The sequence below is a fragment of the Pygoscelis adeliae genome, unplaced genomic scaffold, assembly GCF_000699105.1.
Source record: "Pygoscelis adeliae isolate BGI_AS28 unplaced genomic scaffold, ASM69910v1 Scaffold57, whole genome shotgun sequence".
Lineage (NCBI taxonomy): Eukaryota > Metazoa > Chordata > Aves > Sphenisciformes > Spheniscidae > Pygoscelis > Pygoscelis adeliae.
The window spans coordinates 14,057,724-14,072,888 of NW_008825615.1; the positions used below are offsets into that span (position 1 = coordinate 14,057,724).

At 37.3% G+C, this 15,165-nt stretch overlaps 1 protein-coding gene across 1 annotated transcript in view; it reads left to right on the forward strand.

The window, feature by feature from the left end:
* Positions 1–1,056: 1,056 nt before the first annotated feature.
* LOC103924617 (plectin-like) overlaps positions 1,057–15,165 on the forward strand; it is a 26,344-nt gene continuing 12,235 nt past the window's right edge. The window contains exons 1-18 of the mRNA XM_009333174.1: positions 1,057–1,223; positions 1,360–1,453; positions 1,793–1,947; positions 2,826–3,288; positions 3,376–3,504; positions 3,702–3,779; positions 3,897–4,058; positions 4,158–4,262; positions 6,023–6,118; positions 7,475–7,600; positions 7,944–8,096; positions 8,349–8,503; positions 8,637–8,763; positions 9,915–10,098; positions 11,112–11,269; positions 11,602–11,780; positions 12,010–12,148; positions 12,986–13,179. Of these exons, the coding sequence (XP_009331449.1) occupies positions 1,057–1,223; positions 1,360–1,453; positions 1,793–1,947; positions 2,826–3,288; positions 3,376–3,504; positions 3,702–3,779; positions 3,897–4,058; positions 4,158–4,262; positions 6,023–6,118; positions 7,475–7,600; positions 7,944–8,096; positions 8,349–8,503; positions 8,637–8,763; positions 9,915–10,098; positions 11,112–11,269; positions 11,602–11,780; positions 12,010–12,148; positions 12,986–13,179 (2,864 nt within the window). The remainder of the gene's footprint in view (positions 1,224–1,359; positions 1,454–1,792; positions 1,948–2,825; positions 3,289–3,375; positions 3,505–3,701; positions 3,780–3,896; positions 4,059–4,157; positions 4,263–6,022; positions 6,119–7,474; positions 7,601–7,943; positions 8,097–8,348; positions 8,504–8,636; positions 8,764–9,914; positions 10,099–11,111; positions 11,270–11,601; positions 11,781–12,009; positions 12,149–12,985; positions 13,180–15,165) is intronic.

A 15,165-nucleotide genomic window follows, 5' to 3' on the forward strand; every position in this document is an offset into this window, starting at 1 on the left:
AAACTTTGCCTGCCAGTCTAGTGAATACATCTGAAAGTATCAACACAGATAAACAACATGTGGCCAGATTGGTGTATAGGATCAAAACTAATATGATGTCAGTGAGGAGAGTGCCAAACTGAGCTCTAGTTTGCAAAACTAGCAGAGTTTGGAATTACTGCAGGGGCGTGTCTATGCCTTTGCTGTGCTCTTCTGTGTAAACAGTCATCTTACGGTGTGGGTGTAGTTTTCAGGAGGTCCTCAAAGCAGGGGGTGAAATACTGAAAAAATCACCCCCAACCCAAATTCTGAGTTAAAGCGTAAACTTAAGGGCAGTGATCAGATTTTTCTTACTTGTTTTGCAGTCAAAACAGCGAGAAGCAATTAGCTCTGAGTGTGGAAGAAATTATAGGGAAATTTGCAGGAGTCCAGATTAGTGGGACAGGGCAGTTAGTAAACATGCATACTTGGACAGTGGAGTAATGATGGTGGGTTGGATGGTGTTACAGGTGTCTCAAATTAAATTGTTATGAGCTGATTAACCATGATATTCCCCCAGTTTTTATTGTGCAGTTCCATTTGAAGGAAAAGGAGTCAGCCCAACCTGGAGATGTTTTGTGCCATACTGTGGAGCGTGGAGTTCTCACTTCACTCCTTTTTGAAACTTTTCATTGAAGAGTCCGAGAAACACTGCAACGATTTCTTTAAATTCTTATTTGGCTTATAGACATTTAGTGACACTTAAATAAAATATTTGGCGCGTCTGTTTTGTAGAGACGCCCTACTGTTGCTGCCTAGTCTGTACTTGCAAAGCTTTAAAGCAAGGTAGGGAAGCCAAAAGCAAGGTAGCGTACATAGCCCCAGGTAAAATCCTTTGAAGAGCTGGCAGAATATTAATTGCTGGGTTTTGAATATGCATACTGAAGCCTATTTAAAGGAGGAGTGCTAGGTGTTTCAAAAGCCAGTAGTGAAATTTCATCCCTAGAAGCTGTACATTTTGTACATTTTGTAGGAGTTTTATCTTTTCATTTTTCAGCAAATGTAAACAGCCAGAAGGACCGTGCTCTGGATGTAAAAATGAATAGCAGTAGTTATAGCTATCATAGCAGTGATTCACTGTTTAGCAACAGTACTAGTGCTCGAACCAGCGTTGACTCTAACGAGAATTTCCTTTCTGTTAATTGTGGTCCCACACTGATTAAATCTTGTATAAGCTTTGGTAATGGCACCTTAGAAGGAAACAGGTAACTTGGCATACGTATTTGTGCTTTCTGTTAGATGTTGTTTGTTTGGGTTTTTTTAAAGTCATGCAACATGTCTAGTAAATATAAATAACATTAATACGTTTTTATTTTTCTGAAATGCTCTGGCATCACCTAGGTTGGAAATGCTGCAGCAGATTGCAAACAGAATTCAGCGGGACAGCCGAAGCTGTGAGGACAAACTAATACTTGCCCGGAACGCTCTGCAGGCTGTAAGTCAGTCGGTGATTTTACTTGGCTGTGTTTGTGAACTTACTGTGGTGGAATGGCTACTTAAAAAAAAAAATTCTTTAGGATTTTTGAGTGCATATGTAATAGCTGCTACTTTTATTTTCATTGTACTGTTACTTTTAATTTAGCATTTCTTCAAGAAAATACCAAAAATTGCCTAGAGTGAGTTCTCTTAGATTTTTTTTTTTTGTCAGTAGTTAGATAAAATGCTTCACAATTGTTTCAAGATATGAAATTTTAACAGAAAAAGTAGGATTTCTTATACCTCATTTCTCTTCATTTTAGCTGCAGGGCTTAATGGCTTTCTCTTATTTATTCAGGACACCAAGCGATTAGAGTCAGGGCTCCAGTTCCAACATGAAGCAGAGATAGCTGGGTATCTTCTCGAATCTGAGAACCTTCTCCGCCAGCAAGTGATTGATGCCCAAATTCTTATTGATGGAAAATACTATCAGGCAGACCAGCTTGTGCAAAGGTACTTTATTTTACAGTGTATTTTTATGAATAAATAAATGTCCCAAATATGGATACCCATTATGGACAACATTTTCAAATCTTTATGTCTATGGATAAACTTCTCAATCTGTCACTGGGCACCCAAATAAAGATTATCAGGTATTCTGGTGGGTACATTGCCCACAAACGTTGTTGAAGACAAGAGATGTTTGTGGTCATTTGTGAAAATGAAGTCATTCACCAGAAGATGACTTAAATGTTTAATGTTTACTAGATATCTGAGTGTAAAGATGTTAGCTTGTTTTATTGCACCTAAAATGCTTTTAGAATTCACTAACTTTGATTTTAAAAATGGAGGTGAGATTTCTGGTGATAGCTGTAGATGTCTTAACAGGTAATAAGTGGAGTAACGTTAGCTTATATGTGGCAGTGTGTACAGTCTTAGTAGAAAGATGCATTTAAACGGCATAATTCAATGTTATGAAGAAACTCCAAAGTTTTTCAGGATTCATCCTGGACTGGGTGAGATCAAGGACATAAGAGTTCCTTGGCAGTGAACTGCAAGTGTTTGATCTACTGCAACATGTAGTACCTTGTAAGATTTCTGCTTTGCTGATTGTTCCCTGGAATTGTATATGGTGCATGCTAGTGCCCATACCATGCTGATTTTCTGGTCATTGCCTGATTTCTGCATCTCTTATCTGTATTTATAGAAGTATAAGCTGACATACGCTATACTTTCTGATATAAATGCTTATTTATAAATATTTACGAACAACTAAAGTGTAAGAGATCATGTGAATTAATACTGCTATTCAGTTCAGCATGATAAACCTTAATCATAAGCATCTATTGAAATTATTTTTATTTGTTTATTTATTTATTTTATTTTAATAGAGTTGCAAAACTTCGTGATGAACTGATGGCCATACGGACCGAATGTTCTTCTGTGTACAACAAGGGGCATGCACTGACAACAGAGCAGACAAAGCTGATGATATCAGGAATAACTGAAAGCTTAAACTCAGGATTTACAGCAAACCTAACCCCTGAATTAAATGCTGCAATGACCCAAGGTTTAACACCTACTTTGACTTCTTCCAGCTTGACATCTGGCCTTTCATCAGGTTTTACTTCCAGACTGACACCAACCATCACTCCCGCTTACACACCAGGCATCCCACCACGGTTAATTCAAAGCTATGTGACAGGAGTAGAGAGTGGGACTCTGCAAACACTCAAACTGATGCAAATCAGAAAACCTCGTATGAAATCAGCTTTTGTGGATCAGAATTTAACAGAAGAAGAGGTGAACATGAAATTTGTCCAGGACCTATTGAGCTGGGTGGAAGAAATGCAGGTAGCAATCTTTACGGAAACAGTCCGCTTCTAATTATTATGTTTACTCCTTGTAGATCTTGGCTAATTTTTCCTTCTTGTTTGTAAGGTGCAACTTGATCGAGCAGAATGGGGTTCAGATTTACCAAGTGTTGAAAGCCATTTAGAAAATCACAAAAATGTCCACAAAGCCATTGAGGAATTTGAATCCAGCCTTAAAGAAGCTAAAATCAGTGAGGTACAGCACCATATTTGTTATTTCTTCGGTTACTTTCTTACTGGGTGACCCATAGACTAATTGTTGAATTCTAGAACTGTTTGGGTTTCATAGTCTTAGTTACTTTTACTCCTGATCTCTAGATGACATATCATGAAATCTAATGGTTTAACATATCTAACCTTTTTGTTGTCGTTTGACCTTATATACAAATACAGATCCAAATGACTGCCCCTCTTAAACTCAGTTATGCAGAAAAATTGCACAAACTGGAGAGTCAGTATTCAAAACTCTTGGTAAGTTTGTCATACTTCTTTGATGTTCAGCTTTTCAGTGTACGTCGTTTTTGATAAGGGATGAGCTTTAAATTCTGATTTTGGTAAATCCTTTTTTTTTTTTTCTTTTTAATAAAGAACACATCGAGAAATCAGGAAAGGCATCTAGATACTCTTCACAATTTTGTGTCTCGTGCTACTAGAGAGCTGATATGGCTGAATGAAAAAGAGGAGGAAGAGGTTGCATATGACTGGAGTGAAAGAAACCCCAATATAACAAGAAAAAAGGAATGTCATGCAGTATGTATTGCTAGTATAATCCAGAGGGAATAATTAAATCACCTTTAAGAATTTAAGAGATTTCTAAACATTTCTGTCTTTTTTTTGTCTGGAAAAAAGGAATTAATGAGAGAACTTGATCAAAAAGAAGAAGTTATGAAATCAGTGCAAGAAATAGCTGAGCAATTGCTTCTTGAAAATCACCCAGCCAGGCTAACCATTGAGGTAAGTTAGTAAAAACAGCACACAAACAAGAAAATAGTTTTGTCATTTAATAGACCTTAGATGTTGGGGGAAAAGAAGGGAAGTGCTAACTCATCGGAAGTTAAACAACAAGACTCTGAATAATGGGGCCTTTTTTTTCCTCTTGAGCATCTCTGTTGTCTCTGTCTTCCAGTGTCCAAAAAGTAAAAACACTTCTATAAAGTTATGGTTACATCTTGGATTGCTTAGATGAAGTGCCCCTAAAGTCTAAAACTAAAATTTCCAGAGTTGGTCTGTACAGACGTTTCTGGTCATGCATGCAGCTTCTAGAGTTATTGTTACACATTGCGTTGGCGAACTGAGGGCACAGAACAGTCCTCATGTGATTTCTCTCCTGTTGGATTGGAAGAGGTTTCAGTAGAGCTTTTCTAGTCACTTACAGGTTCCTATTACGGTTTAGGGTTGGTTTCATAACTTATTTGTCAGTGAATTATGAAACTTGTTTGGATGTTAAAAATCTGACCAGGTGATGTAATTTACTTCAGGCTTGAATCAAGCTCTGTATTACAGGTAAACGGTTTGCAGAAAATCTATTGCAGCTGTTGTAGGGTCATAACAAGTTTCCAAAGGAGAATGTAAAACGCTTTTCCCTGTAGATCTTCAAAAAAAGAGTAAATATAGACAGTGGGTGGTAAAAATGGAAACAATAAAAAGCTGTTTTACTATACAAGAATGAAAAAACAGTCAGAGAGCATGGATTTCTATGGTTCTTCAGCTCAGTGAGTTTGGATAAATTGGAAACATAAAGAAAACTCCACTCTTCCTTCCTTCTCATGACGTTTGCTTTGAAAAATAAATTACTTGTAATGTAATGTGGGGAATTCTATTCTTTAAAAGTATATGCTGCTCTAATGCGTTCTTATCAGTGTAATATACTTAATATATGAATATATTAAAGACATATATTATGTAACGAGGCCATCGCAGTGAAGATGACTATGCAGGTTATGATGTCTGCAATAATGCTGTATTGGGACATTTAAAAAGAAAAAAAAAGGAAATTTATGCCTTTTCTACAGAAGAATCTGTGCATTAATGCATGAGTTTGAAATTCATTGAAGCCAATGGAAAAACTCTTTCGAATTCCCTGAGAAGCATACGGAATTGAAAAATTGAGACACTTGGCTGATTTCACAAAGGCAAGAGTACCCTCTGCTGGTGAACACTCATGCAGTGCATCTCTAGTGGCAGCACCGTGCAGACATGTAGGAGGCATCGTTCCCGTAGGGTTACGTTCTTTAAATTCCCATGTAACTGTTAACACAAAATTATACATTGCAGCGAGTCCTGATTATTTAATTTTATTGTGTATTCAGTGTTACTTTAATATCTGATTTGTATCCAAGGAGGAATCCAGCTATTTTGAATTAGTAAATAGAGCCACAGAATCATAGACTGGCTTAGACTGGGGGAACCTCAGGAGATGTAGTCCAGACCCTGCTTAAAGCATTGTCAGGGCTTTGTTTGGCTGAATTCTGAACGTGCTCAAGGATGTGGCGATTTCACAGCTTCTTTGGGCAAGTTTTCTAATGTTTGACTATGCTGTGGCAACAGGATTTTTCTCACGTCTAATTGGAATTTTCCTTGCTGCAGCTTGCTTTTCCTGGGTGAGGAGGATGCTTGTGTTTGCTACATTACTTTCATGTTTCCTAAATTCTGGAAACGTATGCATGTTTTTAATTTTCATTTCCTTTTGTAAAATCTCTTTGTCTCCTTTAAAGGCCTATAGAGCTGCAATGCAGACACAGTGGAGCTGGATTCTTCAGCTCTGTCACTGTGTTGAACAACATTTGAGAGAAAATGCTGCATATTTTGAGGTAAGAATGTGAAATGTTTTAAGTTAGGACCATAGTAAAAAAGTTGCACTGAAAGTGCTACTTGCGCTCTCAACAGTAGTTGTAGAATTTACATTTGTCACGTGCAGTCATTAGATGATGAGCCAGGCTCCCACAGTGTTACCACACCTGCATTGTCTTCACTACAGTTATATCAGTTCACAGCAGATGAAAACCTGACCTGACGTTTTTTCAGAGTGCCACAGCTGCAGGCAGAGACTCTGAGAACAAAACCGTGCTCTCTCCCTGTCATACACAACTGCTGTCAATACAGCTTTTGGGGATGATGTAGAGTAGAGGGTAGTTAATGATGGCCAAGGGAGAACATATTCTAGGTGTTTTTTTCAGGACTACCCAAATAGAAATGGAACATACAGCATTAATAATAAACGGAGCAGAGAACACCCTGACAGCAGACATGTCCAGCAAAACACCTTTCTGATTATCACCTGTTTACGTACTCAGCAGATGATGCAGTACTCAGTTACATGCATGAGGATCGAAGATTTCAGGGTTTCTCAGTTACATGCATGAGGATCGAAGACTTAAGAGTTTTTGGTTTTAAAAAAAAAATCTACTCTTTCTTATATTTAAATTATAAAGATTAGTCCTTAGTGTCTTCTGGGCTGGGTGGCTGAAGAGGAAGGGACGTGATGTTGGGATGAGATGCCTTCAGACTGAGAAAGTGAGAGCCCAAAGTTAGGAAATGGACACTGGAGAAGACAAAGTTGAGCAATTTGGGCTCCTAGTGGTAGGGGGAAGAAATGGGAATTCTGGATTTGAGAATTGAGGTTTCAGGGGCAGAATGGGGTGAGGATTACAGGACATTTCCCTTCCCAATTGTGTTTAACCAGCACCCTAGTTCGGAGGTGCAGATGCCCATGCAGAACTGCCAAGTGTGGCAGCTCACTTCCCCTCCTGCACAAAATGTTTGCTCCAGTGTGCTTGCTGAAGTTTGCAGCTAGTTTGCTACAGTTTGTAGGCTTTGTGTTCTTTATATATGAAAGTAGTTGTAATTCCAAGGGAAGCAAGAACCATTTCAGAGAATTTTTCCATTGCAGGAACAGTAATTAACTAAAGTTCAGTAACTGCTGAATTAATTTTGCATGTAGGTACAATTAATTTGTACCAAGAATAACAGGTGTTACAATGTGTGCCTTCTTGAACAGTGCATTTAGACATGAGATCACGAATAGTGTTGTGTGGTACAGTGGTCGCTTCAAGCTACTAGAAAAGATTATTTTTAAAAAGACAGCACTTAAAGAAAGCTCCATAGTGTAGCTGTTTGTATACTTTTTAGGTTGTTTAAAAATAACGCAGATATTTATCTCATCCTAGTTTTTCAGTGATGCCAAAGAAGCCATGGAATATTTAAAGAATTTGAAAGATACCATATACCGAAAATACAGTTGTGATAGATCAAGCAGCCTTCATAGGCTGGAAGACCTTGTCCAGGAGTCTATGGTAAGAATTCAAGGATCCCATTAACGTGACTTACAATTAAACAAGAAATGTGTAGATTATAGTTGGATATAAAATACGTGTGTTAAAATTATTCCTTTGAAGTGAAGGAATACAAAAAGAAGATTTGTTTTTTAGAACTTATAATTATTTATTTCTTCATCTTTACAATACCGGATATTGTGGGAAACCAGTGACTTCAGAAAGATACTTTGTTCTTGTAAAATGTGTTACTTTTAAGGAACACAGTAAAATAAGTCAGGAAAAGAAAAGCTTAACAGGATCAAAGAAGCAGCACTGTATTCTGGCCATCTCTTATGACGTGTTCTTTTCTTAACTGTTTTAGGAAGAAAAAGAACAACTCTTGCAGTATAAGAGCACAGTAGCAGGCCTTGTGGGGAGAGCAAAGGCAATAATTCAGCTGAAGCCAAGGAACCCTGACTGTATACTCAAAACATCCATCCCAATTAAAGCCATCTGTGACTACAGACAAATTGAGGTTAGAAACTTGAATTTCCTCAAATCAATTACAGACGTGAGAATTCAGCTAAAGTTTCATTAATTACCATGTTCCTGGAGAACACTAGACTCTAAATTTCTTCCACCCTAGTAAACAAGAGCAAATCCTTGTGTTGAACATTGTTTTTGTTGTTCTGTTGCTTATTTGTTGACACCATTTGCAAAAGTGCTTTGTAAAAGTATTTTGTAATGCTTAGCTCATTAAATTATTCTGCTTTTCTGTTAATACTAGATAACTATTTACAAAGATGATGAGTGTGTATTAGCAAACAACTCCCATCGTGCTAAATGGAAAGTCATTAGCCCGAGTGGTAATGAGGCCATGGTTCCATCTGTATGCTTTACAGTTCCTCCACCAAACAAAGAAGCAATAGATACAGCCAACAGGTAGGGACAAAACAGAAACACCCATTTTCTTTTAAAATCCATTTATATGAAGCTTGGGTTAAAATAACGTCTAACTTTTTTTACCTTTTCTTGTGTTACTTTGATCTAAAGTTGGAGTCATTTTATGTTTCAGGATTGAACAGCAATTTCAGAATGTTCTGGCCCTTTGGCATGAGTCACATGTAAACATGAAGAGTGTGGTGTCCTGGCATTACCTGACAAACGAAATTGAAGCTGTTCGAGCTGGCAATGTTGCCTCGGTATGTGCTATGTCTAGCAAGGGCCTCTTAGCCATTTGCTGGGAAGTCATAGGATATACTTCCTAGAAATATTGTATAAGCAACAATTTGCAGCAGTCTTCATCTTCCTTGTGGGAATAGCTGGCAGTGGCCATGCTGGTTACCACCGTGCAACGTTCTGCCTTGATCTGAATAGACTTTACACAGGTGCATTTGGGGAAGGAGCAGGGAGGCTGTATTATGAAAACTATCTGTTAGCCTTATTGTGCTGATCTTTCTAGTCTCCTGTGGTCAGAGGGAGGATCTCTCAAGCAATTGAACAGTGACTAAATCTGAATTTTGTTCTGGAAGAGTCTACCTTTCTGCATTTATGTTGAAGATGTGCTTCATTAGACTAAGGTTAATCTTCATGAAAACCCCCATTATTTCCTTATGGCTGCAACTTCTTACTAACAATGGAACAACTGTGAAGCGACATTTAGTCTTTTAAGTTGAAGGCAGCTGAACACTCATTCCTCCTTAGTGCTTTTTTTCATTCTTGTACATCTGTAACTTGAAATGTTAAATAGCTAATTAGGATCAATTTGTCAGCAGTGAAATAGTGATATAGATCAAAATACTATTCTGCCTGGCTAAAAAAACAGTGTGTGAGATCACAGAATTACACAGTGTTAGATGTATAGCGTAACACTATTTAATATAATCGTTTATTATACAACATTGGTGTATGTCTGTCTAGAAACTGTTGCAATAATATTTGTAATACCCAAAACGACATTTTCACTCCTAATTTCCCACTGTTGCTGTTGAAAAGAAGGAATCTGAGATAATTCTTGAAATGCCCCTACTTCTGTGACTCTTTCTGGCTTCCTGTTTGTTGCTACATGGCATTAGATGGCAAAATGGTGTCTGATGTAGGATTGTCTTAACATAGCCCATTACTGGCATTAAAGATGGAAAAGGATTTTATAGTGAGTGTAAACTATCAGCTGTTATGCTGATACCTGTCAAGTGGACTCCAGCCCAGGAGCAGCAAGCTTTCAGAACCTCGATTCATTGACTTTACCATCTTAGTAATTGGTCAATATTGCTTTTTGATAAAAAGCATTACAGGGAACTGTGTGAGTGATGCATCGTTGCTGACCGTGCCTTGGGTTTATGATCTGTTGCAGATAAAGACGATGTTGCCAGGTGAACATCAGCAGGTTCTAAGCAATTTGCAGTCCCGCTTTGATGATTTTGTGGAAGATAGCCAGGAGTCCAAAATCTTTACAAGCTCCGATACAGCACAGCTGGAAAGGGATGTTAATGTTTGCAAGCAATACTATCAAGACCTTCTGAAATCTGCAGAAAGAGGTAAAAGTTTGCTGAGAAGAGTAGAAAGATGCCATCACGAGAGAGATTGTAGTTCTTGATAAAACTTCTCTCTCTGAATACAAACTCTAGCGAATTACCCATTTTATCATAGCGATATTGTTAATGCCCCAGTTCTTCTGAATAAATAGTCATCATTTTAACAATGTGCACAATTACATTGTACAGAAGCTCTAAGATTTTTTAACTTTGTATATATTAAGCTATGTAGAAATATTGATGTGTTACTTAATATACAGAGCGCTACAAAAAATTTTACACCCAAGAATTTATTCTGTGCACTGCAGCTCACTGTTTAGTCATGCCTTCCTTGTTTTTGAATATTGGAAATGCAACTTGATTACTTTGTTGAGTTCATAACAGAATTACAACTTTTTTCACACTTTTAAGGCAAGAAAAGTGTCCTAGATATTTTCCTAGCTCCACAGAATGCCTGTGGTTACTGCTCTCTTGCCTCTGTTTTTAAGTACAGTAAGAACAGAAAGCTTAAAATACCTGCTCTGATTTACTGTCAAGTAGCTAATGACTTAATGAAATACAGTAGTGCAAAGCTGATTACTGCATTAGCATAGTTCACTATGCTTAAGGGAAGATGAGTTGCCCTGTGCGTCTGAAAGAGAGGATTTAAAAAAAAAAAAAAAAAAAAAAAAGCCCTGGAGATCTACTGTAGTATTGTGCCTGATATCATCTGACTGAAAGAATCAGTCACTGAGTTTAGCAGTGTCTGCATAAGTGGTGATGCCCGTGCCTGGGATGAATGGTCAAAGATGTATGCTGATTTTTCACGTGTGAGGAGGTGACCTAATAATAGCTAAAATTTAAAGGTTCCTAAAATTTGCCTTATAGCCAAAATTCCAATGGAAACTGATGGGATTTGAGCCAGTCATGAAAAGACCTGTAGAATGGTGACTTTTTATAAAGTGTTTCATAAGAAGACATGGTGGAAATGACGTGATGGCTTTGTTTGCTAACATGTGCCTTGTTTCTTTCAACAGAGGAGCAGGAAGAATCTATTTACAATCTGTACATCTCCGAGGTCAGAAATATCAGACTTCAGCTGGAGAGTTGTGAGGAGCGGTTAATACGGCAGATCCGAACCCCAATGGAAAGGGATGATCTACATGAAAGTGTGTTTAGGATATCAGAGCAAGAGGTGAGCCTTTGAGAAAGGCTGTTTTACCTAGGAAAAGAGTTTACTTTTAAAACAAATATATCCAGACGTTTTGAGTGTAGCCAGGAAAGTTTGCGGTGCACCTTGAAAAGATGAGAGTCAAAGATTAAGCTTGTGTTTGTCAGGAAAAAAAGGTGCCAATAAATGGCGACTCTGTTAGTTTCCCTCTTACGCGTATGTTCCTTTTTAAAAAATTTTAATGGTGTCCACGTGAAACAAGCAAAGGAGAGCAGACCTGTACTGATAATGATACGTAGAGTATACACGAGATTGATGTAGGATAAAAGCACTGCCAGTCACCTTTCATTTTACAGAAACTGAAGAAAGAACTGGATCGACTGAAGGATGACCTGGGAGTCATCACAGATAAATGCGAAGAGTTTTTCAGTCAAGCTGCTGGTTCACCTTCAGTCCCTACTCTGCGCTCTGAACTCAATGTTGTTATTCAGAACATGAACCAAGTTTATTCCATGTCTTCCATTTACATAGATAAGTATGTAATAGGCCATCTCCCATCACACGTTTTTAGTTTACAGTTTTCTCTTAAAAAAAAAAGAAATATAAAGATACTGGTATGAATAATACTGAATCAAGGAAAAGGGACTTAACATAATTTTAACATTTTATAAAGGGGTACCCCATGACATGAAAAGGCTGAAAAACACAAGTGTGTTGAGTGTTGTTATTGATGGTTCAGTTAACAGGAGATTAATGTTTTTCAGATTAAAAACTGTAAATTTGGTGCTGAAGAACACCCAAGGAGCAGAATCGTTAGTAAAACTCTATGAAACTAAATTGTGTGAAGAAGAGGCAGTAACAGCCGACAAAAACAATATTGAAAATCTGATGGGTACATTAAAGGTAAGAGTTGGCTGGTGCCTTTCCATGGACAAATCAAGAAATAATAGGAAAATGATCTGTCTTATAACACCTATTGCAGTTATGCTGTACTGTATAGTGTATCAAAAGTTGGCTTGTGTATTTGGAGGAAAGTCTGTATTAGGATTGACATCTCAAAAAAAAAAAAAAAAAAAAAAAAAAAAAAGACAGCTTCGGAGCATTAGGAATTGGATCGTTTGCGTGCGCATTCCAGCTGTTAGGAAATGCCTTGCAGTATCTGAACTTCAAAGAGTGGCAGTTGTTAATGCTGCAGTAAGACTTAGTTTTTTTGTCTCTTCAAAAGGTAACATGCTTAAGGTAACATAAATATATCCTTATATAAATGTGGCCACAGTAACGTTCCTGCTACTGCTATGGTACACTAATCAGGAGGTTTGGCAGATATCTTTGAGAAAGGGTAAGACTGAAGTTCAGCATTTTTTCTGTGCTGTATATACCTCATTTTTATATTGCAAATGATGAGTAATGCTTTTTCGTTAGATAGAATGATTGGCATCTACCTAAGGATTTTTTTTGAAAGCTGTAGTTTATAAGACAAGCATGTTAATTTGCTCTCTCTGTTTTGATGTATGTGTTGTGGGGGATGCTGTTACTTAGACTTATTCTGCAGTTCATAGCTAATTACTTGCTTCAGACCCGTTCTGGTGCCATTCCAGTGTTCGAGCAACCAGAAGTAAAATATTCATTTAAACATTTTTCACTTATTCATTTTTACATTTTAGTCATGTAAAATACTCATTTATAAAATAGTGTCATAATTTAGGAGTTATTTACAATTTGTCATTTATCACATACTAGCAATGGAGATCTGAAGTAGATGAGAAAAGACAAGTGTTCCATGCCTTAGAGGATGAACTGCAGAAGGCAAAGATGATCAGTGATCAGATGTTTAAAATGCACAAGGAGCGTGATCTTGACTTTGACTGGCATAAAGAAAAAGTTGATCAGTTAGCCGAGAGGTGGCAAAACATTCATTCTCAAATTGAAAATAGGTTTGTATAACTTCTTATTATAATCTGTTCATGTTTTTTGCTGGTTTTGTTGTTTCTGAGGAAAAATAATCAGAAATGAATGCTAAAATAGGTGAATAGTTTTCTGAACTATTTGTGAAAAGTGCTTACATCAAGGATTCTCACCTTTTCTATGCTGTTGACATCATTGTCTTATTTTTCCACAGGAAAATGTCTGTGACTGTTGAGCACCAAAAGCTTAACAAGATAGAGAAACTTTATTTACTTACAACTTACTGAGGCACAGTAGAGATAAATTGTCTTTTTTCTTTCCAAAAAAAGCATGCAGAAATAGCTTGCTCTCCTGTGGAAATACCATCTGTTTTTCCACATAATTAGTTCTGACAGGCTAAACTGGTGAGCTGATTCATCGGTTATGATTGGATTAATGTTAACTTGCTGTTAATGACTTAAGTGCTAAGTCTGGAAGTCCTTAGCTTCCTTTGACTTTGTGATAATTTTGTCGCAATAACTTTTGGTGAAATGCCAGTATTTTCTTTTGGTGTGCAACTGTTTTCATGCAGCCTCAATATCCAATTGAGCTGTTGCTCTAAATTCAGCCCTTCAGTATTATTGTCATGACGATAATGTTACTCAAATGCACATGCCTGCACAGATATACAGATACAGCAGAACACACCTACCTGTAATTCCGAAGGAGATGTCCTGACATGACATTCCTGGAAATAATTTTTCCTTCAGTCTCTGTAGTAGTGTTTCCTATATGGAAAGGAAACAGAACTATAGAGACTGAAGGAAAAAGTATGGGCAAGTTAAGGAAGTCTGTACTTTACAGAGTGAATTTTTTTCCTTTAAAATCTACTTTAGTTTGTCATTATAGATAACCTGAACAAGAGCATCAAAGATGGTGCTTTTCATGTAAAACTTCACACAGCAACCTTTCACATTTTTGTCCTTCTTTTTTAAGGGGCAGATATCCATACAGGTGTAATACTGAAGTTATTCACTTGTAATTAACTAATTTAGTTGTCTCTGTCTAACATAGCTGGAAGTTAAAAGGGAGATGGGCAAAAGCTGACTCATTTAAAGCCGACTGCAGAACGGCAAGCTTTAAATCCACCTCAGATTTTTCATCATCTGGTAGTGTGGCAGAATTTAAATGATAAAACAGTAGTTTTATGAGGTACTGAAGTGTCCTTATTTCTTCAGAGGGCAAACATGAACCACATGCTCTCCTCACAGGGCTATATCCTGAATAGAATATGCTGAAAAATGACTGTTAATAGTGGCTTCTAGTGTAAATAGGACAGATTGTGGTAGTTGCAGCATGTAGCTGTAAACAAGCTGCTTTCTGCAAATGTTCACTCTGCTGCTTCCTAACAGCTTGACACTGATGATCATTATACGAAAAGTATGTACAAATATTGGCTGCAGTTATCATGATCCTTTCTCTTTTTCATGGTTATTAACTTTAAAACATGCTCAAGTATGAAACCTGAGCAATATTGTTTCCTTTGCTTGCTCTTTTTCAGTCTCCTTTTGGCATCTTGAGAACAACACTAGTACGACTCAAACTATTCATTCCAAGTCAGACTATAGAAAGCTGTTAAATAAGTACATTTATCCATAATCACGCAGTGTTTTGGATTAGTTGTATTTATATGATCTTTTCATGATCTATAAGGATCACAAAAGAAAAATTGTCAGTATTCTCATCAGTATGGAAACCACTTTCAAGAAGTAGACAGCACTCTCTTTTTCAGGTCAAAACCATGATTTAAAAATGGACTTACCCAACAGGATCAGATGCTTTCGCACATTAGAATATTTAAAAGCTTTGGTTTTAGTGTAACTCCTGTTGTTTTGTGGGAGGCACAGAGTATGGCGGACTTCACTTAACCTCCAGTACAGCTCTTCCCCTTCTTGATTTACATAGGTCACATTTGAAATACTCTCACTTCTTGTAACAGACTTAATTGCTGTTGCAGAGCCCTCCCTCTTGCTTGG